Here is a 10,252-nt window from a genome sequence, read left to right on the forward strand (position 1 = left end):
TGTAGGCTGGCATATCTTGAAACGATTGGTAAAATACAGCGGTTCACGAACCTTCGTTTAAGAATGCGCAGGTTTTTAACCCTTTTGATTGCCGAAATATAGCTTAAAACAAGTCACAATAGATCATTAAAGTTTAGACCAGTGGTTCTTAACCTTTGGTAACCTGTCGAACCCCTATGTTATTCGGCAAGCGTTTGTCGAACCTCAAATTTTCGATCAGTATTCGTTTCTCCCCCCTAGCAGCTGAAACTGGGCATAGTCAAATTATAAACTTGAATTTATACAGGTTAAATTAGAACTTTCAATTTATAACGTTGCATGACATCTTGGCGCATAAAAGAGTTTCGAATTTAGCTTAAAATAGCGGCATTTATATTTCAGAAGACGTTCTCGCCGAACTCTTGAAACAGCTGCGTCGAACCCCAAGGGTTCGATCGAACCCTGGTTAAAAAGTATTGTTTTAGAATGGTTTCTCCTACATAACAATGTAAAGAATTGTGAGACCGCGTTTTCCAGCCGGTGCGCCACAAAAGGTTTGCTAAATCCGCCGCAAGCCAACAAAAATAATCAAACATACATTTTTATTGTTACACATACACAGATGAGCGCAGATATAAAAGGTTAAGAAACACTGGTGTAAAATATACAAAGTAATTATTCTGATATAACACTTTTTAAGGGACTTACGAAACCAATATAGGCGAAATGTTGTTCATATTATCGCATTAAGTGAAACGACATTGAGCCTTTGCTATATTAAAACCTGAACACTTATAATTTAGTACACCGAAAGCCATTGAAGACTCACCGAACCTGTTGATCTGTGATGCAAGCAGGGCCGGCTAGAAAAACAACTTCTAGCCTGCCCTGCTTGCATCATAGATCCACAGGTTCGGTGAGTCTGCAATGGCTTTCGGTGTACTAATGATACGCAAGCCGTAGTCGTTGGTCAAAAAAGAAGCTTGGGAAGAGCTAGATTTCAGTTGTTAACACACATATGTGTGTGTGTGTGTGTGCATGTTTTATTGGCACTTGGAGCTTAATTGCATTTATTCGTGGTCGTGGAGAACGTGATTGCAAATATTGGAGCAAAAATGCTTGATGGTGTCGTCAAATATCTTCTTTGTCGAGTCGAGTTTTCCGGGCTCGAAGTAGTATATGTGATTGGGGTTTTGAGTGATTTCCAAAAGCTTGTCGTACTGATGAAATTTTCCATCATCGTTGGGGAAAACCATGATATAAATCTGATGGACAAATGTTGAAAAACGCGGTTTTATTTACGTTTTTAATTTTATTTTTTTCCTAATTAGAGCGCTGAGCTTTTTTTTTTACAATACCATACTATCTACCTTTCGTTGTACAAATAATAAACAGGTATGCACTTGCGATCGACCTTTTAAAAATTCTGTGGCAAGCCGGTAAGGGTTGTTTAGTACTAATTTGTCATAATTATTTTTGCTGGGGTGTGAATGCTACCTGTGGCTGTATATCATTATTTCGACGTAAACTTAGTTCTCTAATGTTTATTGGTATTTTTTTACCAGAGCTTCTCTCCCTTTCCAATTTCTAACAGCTTCAGTGACGTCATCATCCGAAGCGCTGTCGGTTCCAATGAGCAAAATATCGCGGACTCGGGCTCGATCCCCGGTGCCAGGGCCCATCATGTTGTCAAGCGCCCAGTTCATCGCGTTGCCGATGTTTACCTTGCCGTCCGCTGTAATGGAATAAAATGTTTATTATTGGACCAACACTGGCAAGTTTTTGGTTACTTATTGTTTCTTTAAAGCCAAACAGCTAGCAATTATTTCTCTGATTGCTGGTCACTTTTGTAAACCACAATGTGTCATTGTCCACCCTTTTCGTAGCGCTCTTGGCTATAATGTCATATTTAGAAATCTATTTAGAAATTATAAATACGGTTAAGGACAAATCCGTTTTCCCGGATGCTGATCCATCCATATCAAGTTTAAAATATGACATCACATATTGTTTTATATTTTGATGTTACCAAAACTAGCCTAAAGAACATTATTGTGTCAAAACGAACAAGTGGGGCGCCGAACGGTTCCATACACATTTAAGGAGATTGCAGCAAAGGATACCCACAAAGCGCGATAGTAAAAAATGATTTGTACATTTGATCGCTAGATTAGTTAAAAGACGTTCGATATGATGATACAAGTGCGTATCAAAACCAGGGAGTCGAACCGTTTGACTTTTCCGGTTCAGGTTCGGTTCGGGTTCAAGGATTTTTTAGGAATACGGTTCAGTTCCGGTTTCGGTTCGGAGGAATTTAAAAGTTCCGGTTCAGTTCCGGTTCGAACATCGTGATTTCAAAACCAGTTCATTAAGTTCCGGTTCGGATACAATATAATTTGCGTTAAATCTCAAAACGTGGGTCGATAAATGTAGAGAATAATGTTTGAATTGTAATTCATTTAATCTAAGTGACTTACAGCAACCATTATTGAAATATCTAAAAATAAAAAATGAACGATTTTTTCATTCAATATTCATATTTTTTTTCATAAAATTTCAAACATGGCGTAACTTGACTCTGTAAAATAGAGGTTGTGACGTCATGCAGGAGCGAACCGCTTTTATTTACAGGTTCGGGTTCGGTTAAGGTTCAGGTACTTTCAAATTATTCGGTTCAGTTCCGGTTCGGCTCCCTAAAATCTTATAAACACCGGTTCAGGTTCGGTTACGGTTCGGAAAAAATTGACCCAAAACCGGTTCATAAAGTTCCGGTTTGGTTCCGGTTCGACTCCCTGGTCAAAACCGTCTTTATCAAGATGATGTCCGTTTATTCGTCCTTTTTGGCTTTGAGATTCATTATTAGGCTGATCACTTGATGTTTAAATGAATCATTTTGACATATTTTGATATTAGGCCAGTGTTTCTTAAGCTTTTATGGCTAGCGGCACCCCTCAGAAATAATGAATAGATTGCGGCACCCCTACAAGATTTTTCCGTAGGTAATTCACTATAGAATGTCGCTAAATAAACGGAACTGGAACAATACCCATAAACTCTACAAAATATAGAAAGTTATAATTGAATTTATGCAACTATAATCTTTACAAAAAAAAAATTTGTAAGAGTTGAGCAAAAATCAGATTCACAAACATCTCTTGGCACCCTTGAGCGTTGGAAATGGCCCCCCAGGGTGCTGCGGTTCCACGGATTAAGAACCATTGACCTAGGCTATTACCTGTGTTCATATAGGGTTCCCGTTCAAAGGAAAACGTAGCGGTTAGAGTGTCGTTAAACGTGATGATGCCAATATCGTGGACGTTTCCGCTAAACTCCATATGGGCGTACATGTTTCCAATCTCCGGTGATACAATTAAATTGCTGCATTAAAAAAGAAAACGCTAGGCCCAAAAGCATCCCTTTTGTGTATGTAAACTAAACGAATTTATGCATTCTGGCAAAATTTCGGTTCGTTTAAAATGCGGTGTCGTTGACTGCAAACAAAACAATCAACAACGCTCGGCTTTAATGCAATGCAATGCACAACTCTACGTCGTTCCGAATGGCAAGGAGAGTTGCTGGAAAGTTAGGGATACTTTAATCAAGGATTTAAAACAGGGATGTCCAACCTTTTAACTGAATGGGCCGCAATGTGCCACTTTAGAAATTTAGATGGGCCGCAAAACCCATTAAATTAAAGAGGTGGCGTCATAAGCTACGTCATTTCGTGACATAAAACGTCATAAAAGAATTTCACTTATAAACATCCTCTCTTCGAGAGTGAACTTGTGCGCAAATATGCAAGTGAATGTCAGAAAGCGCGACAAATTGAATTTACATGCCATATCATGCCATGGTACGACACCTTTAGGCTGATATATTTTCCTTAAATCGGTCCGCAAAAACACACACTCGGAAAAACACACACCTTGCTTAGCAATGATGGGTGCACAAGCGTTCGATGGCTGTTAAAATGCTGCATTAGATTCAATTAGAGTCTCAGAAAAACATATGAGATTAGGCCTTTATCAAAAACGATAGTCGAAATAATTTTTTTGAATAAAGGCTACTGAACGTGAGAATAAGTGGTGGGCCGCACGCAAGTATCAGGCGGGCCCCGCAATGCGGCCCGCGCTGGACATCCCTGATTTAGAGGGTCCCGAAAAAAGCATCTATGCATAATAAAATTGAACTATTCACGTTTTTTATTGTGTTACGAAGTCTTATGGTAAAGATTTACTCTACTTTCTGCATTCGTTACATAAGTCATGCATTCTAGCCAGGCGCGGATCTCGCACTTTATCATAAATAAATATCTACAGAGTTCGCTTATTTTGTTGAAGTTTTAATTGAAGAGGTTTTACTTTTCATACAAAAACTTTATAAAAAGGTGCTGTAGATGCACACAAAGCGACAAAATCGTCTTTATATTGTTTAAGTTGCCAAATGCTTTATTTTAGATGGTGTTATAAGACGTACGACGGCTTTGGGTTAAAAAAATTGGGTAAAACGTATAAGAAACGTTATCAAAAGTCGCGAAATTTACCCAGTTAAAAATAGGTAAAAAAAAAGTTTGTAGGGAGCGTGACCATGTCCTCCTTGGATCCGCCTCAGATCATAGCCTCCAATTTCGTTCAAAACACGTAGAGCCTTAGGTCTACACCAGGAGCGACCAAACTCTAACTATATAAGAATAGACCGTCGTGAGGCGGATATAAGTTTTTTTCATAAAACTTTCTTAAAGCTATACGTATCTTCGTAATGATTTCGTTCAGTTTACAAAATCCAGCATTGTTTTATTTGGATATGCATCCCCCTACATTCCATCGGTATTTTATATTTTTAGTGACAATATGTTACAGGCAATAGTTTGATATTTGTGACCCCTTGTCTACACAAACTATATGATCTGAGACTTAATGGATCTTGGTTTGCCTATGGGAGATTTACCTGTATCCCATCCTACCGACTTTAGCGATCTCCATAAAAGTTTTGTTGCTTGACGCGTGAATCATTACTAGGACATCAAACAAGACGTATGGTGGGCAAGGTACTGCAAATACAAAGTAAGTGTGATTTATTGGGCAAATTGAATTGTTTCTGTTAATTGCTAGACACAATTTCCTATATTCGATTTACAAAAATTATAATCTAAAATGTTAAGGTCGGGTTTCCAAGAAATGCGAAAAATGTCAACATAGGCCTATATTCCTTAAAGATAAAAAAATGCTATATTTCTAATATACAGAGTTTTGCTAAAAAAAAAAAAACAGTACATAGAATAAATTAAAACATTAAATATACAGCATTCTCTAATTTGCCAGTAGCAATTTACAAAAAAAAGAGAAACCTGAAGCATTTACATTATGATAAATGGACTAATCGGTGTTGTTTTGGTAGATGACAACGTTTATGTGCACAGCAATCAAACAGATTGTTTGTTAACTGCAAAAAAGGGGTAGCCTACCGAAAATACTTGGTTGCGTTATTGTTTTATACACACGTAATAAGACATTTGTCGGAGGCCCAGATCTGTCAAAAATAAAACCAAATTTCGTTTTTAGGAATATAACTCATATATAAGTGTTTATTCGCCACGTTTTCCAATAGCAATTAATTTATACATTTCATAATGCAAAGTGACAAATGCCAGCCTCCCACTATGAAATTTGTAACTTTAACTATGATTATTTATAAAAAGAGATTCTCCACTTATTGGTTAGTACATATCGCTTACTTGAAAATATGGCGGGGCCCATTAATTTTAAAACAAGAAACAAAGTACGCTAAACAATAACTCAAATCATTAAATCATTTCAAACCATCATTACAAACTGAGTTGTACGCAATCAGTCCAAATAATAGTACGAAAGATGTCTGGAATTATATATTAAAAATTTGTATTTAAAACTTCGTATACGTATATTTGAGGTACATTCGAACAACCACATTTTTTTCGCGGGCCTATAAAGTTACAATTAAGGTAAGCAAATTGAAACAATTTTATTTGTCAGTCCACTAAAAAACTAAACTACTTCTATTAGACAAACCTATGGTTAAGAACCAATAGCCACTGTTATGGCGATAGTATAAACTGCAGTGATGTTAGAACTTCCTTATATTCCCCATCTATCACTGGACTTTGAACGACACATTTGTTTTTACATATGTTGCTATAATATTCCCACAACTCGAAATATAGCTTTAGCATTGAATAGAGAGGAAACCAAATTTTTTTAAACAATTTGTCTGGTCAACAAGATTTGTCTCTACTAGTTTTGTGGTGCAATTGCAAAATAAAGCGGCAATTAATTAATATACATCAAATGAACACTTACGAGCGCAGCAAGGCTCTGGCTTACTCCACTGGCCAGTAGGGAGACACTCCAATCTTTCGCTGGCGTTGGGATAAACTTCATACTTGTCTTCCGTGCATTGAAATTGACAAACGCTCCCTGGTTTGTTCGAATCTTCCGAGCATTCCATTTTACCGTGGGGTAAAGTCGAACGGATGATGGGGCAAGATTGCGTGCCTAAAATATCTGAAAACAATAACAGACACTTATTTAAAATATTAGATACGAAACTTCTCGAGGGGGATTTTTAACAGAGTTTACCTTTTAGCAATATTTGAACAAAGGGTGGATTGGCAGTGTTTTGACAATTCCAGTGCTGTAGAATGTTAGTGCTGTAGAATGCCGTTTTTTATTATACGCATTGACATAAAACGTCGCCATTTATACCTTTTTAACGGTAGAAACGATCACTTTATAACGATCAATACATGTTTTGATAAAAATTACTTTTTGAAATTAAAGACGTTAGACACAAATCTTATATCTGGCTCGCCATCTCCAGTCCAACTAAGCGTATTTTTATGAAAACAAATAATTTCTGCTTTAAGACATCATTCAACCACTTTATGTTTCAAAAAATGTCTTGGTAAAAATGTTTTAGGCGAAACAATACATCACTACTACTGCAAAGCTCCAACAAGCAGCTTTAAGGAGGAGTCGGAACGTTTGACTTGTCAATGTAAATATATCACACTAAACCTAAAACTAACATTCTTTAACGTAAACAACATTTATAAAGTATTGTAAACCAATGTTTACTTTAGGGCGTAAAATAAATATCACAGAGGGTAAAAAACCTAAAAGAGGCAGATGTTTATAAAAACGTTGGACATCAAAAACGGCCATTTTCCAAAGATATGGCGATGTTTGGTTCCATCTTTTGCAATAGTTTTGCGATATTGACAAAAGCTGGCATTGATTGAGTATAAAATTATAAACTCGGAAGTGGGCTTACAAGTAGACTGGACGTATTGGAAACACCAAATAACAATAGCACCTTTTTGATAGGAGCTGTTGGAAGACAAATTTATGAAACAGGGGATTTTTTTATAATATTAAGTTCACCTTTTGAAGTTATGTTCCTATATTATTGAAAGAAAAAAATTATATGCGTAAAGTAAAAGGTGGCATAGAAATAATTTGTGGGAAGCCACGGCCTGTTGCCTAAATATATTTCATTAATACAATTAAATCAAACGCACCTATCAGGCAATAATACTACCTGTAAGCATTTTATTACCGGAAAAGTCTATATACCCCTTCACAACCCCACACATAATCGACGTATAGTGTCGTACATCTTTTGTAAAAGGTTTTAAACTTAGTAAGAAGTTTTTTTTTTTAAACATTTACGAAAGCAAATGAAATTAAAAAACAAACGAAATGATGTTCTGTTCTATTTCGCCCTTGACTGAAATACGTTCACACCTCGATCCGCCCGCTTACCTTGATCAAAACAATCCAACATTCCAGTGTTACATGAATCGGTGTTGCAGCAACAAGTACATAATGAATTGTCGCTTTGAGTATTGCAACGTTTTTCATTCTGAAAGATTTTATTGGACAAAAATTAATTGGGATTTGACCCACAGGCTGCATATTTTGGGACCTGTTAATTAACTTAAGAATCCTAATATACAGCTGTAATTTTTAACTTTTTTTGCAAGTGGTCTAAAGCACTTAACTATAACAATCTTTTGAAGGCTTGTAAGTTTTCTCACTAGAGAAGCCACACTTGATCTACCTTAAACAGCCCAAGTCACACTTTTTTTAACATTTTTATTTTGCTAAAGTTTAAAAAAATGTTGTTTTGCTTTGACCAATTTTTTGTAGACTTTTTAACTTTGGAATACCAAAACTTAATCCAGTTACAAACGATACGTGCAAAAGTTTAAATTAATTACAAAAGAATATGATTAAATTGTTTAAAATATCGGCAAACAATGCAGTTATTGGTTTAAAAAACTGTAAAATAAAAAAAACCTGAAGCTTTATTGAATAACCTTATTTTATATAAATGTCAATATAGACTTTTTTTTTCTTTTTAATTCATTTCGCTCACAATTTTCCGAATTTTACCGTAATATAAAACAATACTGAATCTTCGGTGCAAAACATTTGGCCATGCAGCTTATCAACCCATAACCATGCTCACGTCATTTAAACTGTTGTGACAGGCTTGTGTTTGCTTGCACTGTTTCGAAATAAATGTCATACCGTTTTCCTGACGCAGCACCGACTGACATGTGTCCTGTAAAGATATAACATAAAATTAATTTAAGAAACCTAGAAATGTCTGTTTTAAATGCACAGCTATATATAGTTAAACGATTTTTTTTTACCTACAAAGTCATAACTGTCTAGAACGGCGTCCTGGTAAAACAATTACTTCCGGAACGGCGGACATGTAAGCTGTTTTCACGTGGCCATGTACAAAATCTATATTTGCGCGTTTTATTTATCTAAAGACAGCTTGTTTTGTTCTGTGCGAATCCTATTTGGGTTTTTCTTATGTTTTTGTCTTTTTTAAAATTCAAAATTTTGTGCGTCTAAATGCACTTTCTAAAATAACAGTTTTGTCCAAGCGGGTTTTGAACTTAACTGTTTAGGTGGCTTATGTGCCCTTTTAATTATTTATTATTATAGTAATTATGAAAGTAGACAATTATTTAAGTTCAGTTATTGCAGTTTAATACATTAAAATATTGTGGAATGCAACGATAGCACACGATAATTTATTTTTTTTATTATAACTATTTTTGTTCTGTAAACTTAACAGTTTTTTAGGCGTGCGTTTAATACATTGAAGGTTTGGAAGCCGACCGAGGTCCGCCAGTTGAGTGGAACATCATTGCTTCGCGTTTATGTTTCGTCGCCATCTCCTTAAATTCATTTGTTTTTGTTTTGAGCAGTATGTTACGCACGGGATCGACCGAGATAGATAGATACCGTAGATAGATATTTTATTTGCACGTTTTGTAGTGATTTGGGAAAACAAATTCAAAGAAACGAAGAAATAATCGTGCAGGGTGACGAAAGACCCGAAGGTCACCAAGTCAGCCACCCCTTAAAACATGATATATTGTATAATGTATACGGGTACGGGTACTGCAAAGAAACACAAAACTATAGAGAAAAAGAAAATACCAAAGAAAACATGACAAACAAAAGATTTTCGATAAAACACAACAATAATTATAGCAGGCTCAATATTACGAAATAAGGAGAAAGAAGCAACATTAAACAAAATTTGCTTGTCGCATAGGATTTTTTTAACTTGCGCAGGTTTCCATGACAACACACGTGCTCACAATGTGTTTTTACGAAGTTTAATTATTAAGAAAGTCATATTTTATAAAGGAAACAAATTTTTTGTATGGTAGTTGTTTGGCCGTGTTTGGTATGAGTTTCCATAGATAAACTTCAACAAATTTTAAGCTTATTTTCCCTGCATCGGTTTTAATTTGGGGATGGAAATAGTTTTTTGATTTATTTTGCCTTGTGTTATGACCGTGGATGTTGGAAGTTTGACAAAAATATGAATTGAAAACTAAAGGTAAGCCTTGTTTTTCAAATTTATACATGAACTTAAAGATTTATAATTCTACTAACTGGTGAATTTGGAGTATGGCGAGTCTATTGTAAATAGGTTTGATTGGCGTTGTAATGTGGGTGTTCGTAATTATTCTTATTGATTTGTTTTGAAGTGCTTGGATGTGGTTAAGGTTTGCAGTATAGAATATCAGGTTTGCTGCCTGTTGTAATGCACCCTAATATACGACAGTGGTTTTCAACCGTATTTGCTTGTGGCACCCTATATAGAAACTATAGTTCGCGGAATACCTCCTAGTGTTTACTACTGTTACGTCAAAATAAACGAATGTAGCTGTACAGCACCCAATGTTAGCACATATATTGTA

The 10,252-nt window shown here is 35.7% G+C and overlaps 1 protein-coding gene across 1 annotated transcript; it reads right to left on the bottom strand.

Annotated features, from left to right (window-relative positions):
- Positions 1-1,049: 1,049 nt before the first annotated feature.
- Positions 1,050-7,800, bottom strand: LOC146136337 (uncharacterized). The gene is made up of 6 exons (XM_083396208.1): positions 7,779-7,800; positions 6,315-6,518; positions 4,927-5,029; positions 3,215-3,357; positions 1,542-1,714; positions 1,050-1,244 (listed from the first exon to the last, which is right to left on the bottom strand). The coding sequence occupies exons 1-6, from the start codon at positions 7,798-7,800 to the stop codon at positions 1,050-1,052; spliced, it is 840 nt and encodes a 279-aa protein (XP_083252334.1).
- Between the last annotated feature and the right edge of the window lie 2,452 nt (positions 7,801-10,252).

This window comes from Ascidiella aspersa, chromosome 8, assembly GCF_963924565.1.
Source record: "Ascidiella aspersa chromosome 8, kaAscAspe10.2, whole genome shotgun sequence".
Classification (NCBI taxonomy): domain Eukaryota; kingdom Metazoa; phylum Chordata; class Ascidiacea; order Phlebobranchia; family Ascidiidae; genus Ascidiella; species Ascidiella aspersa.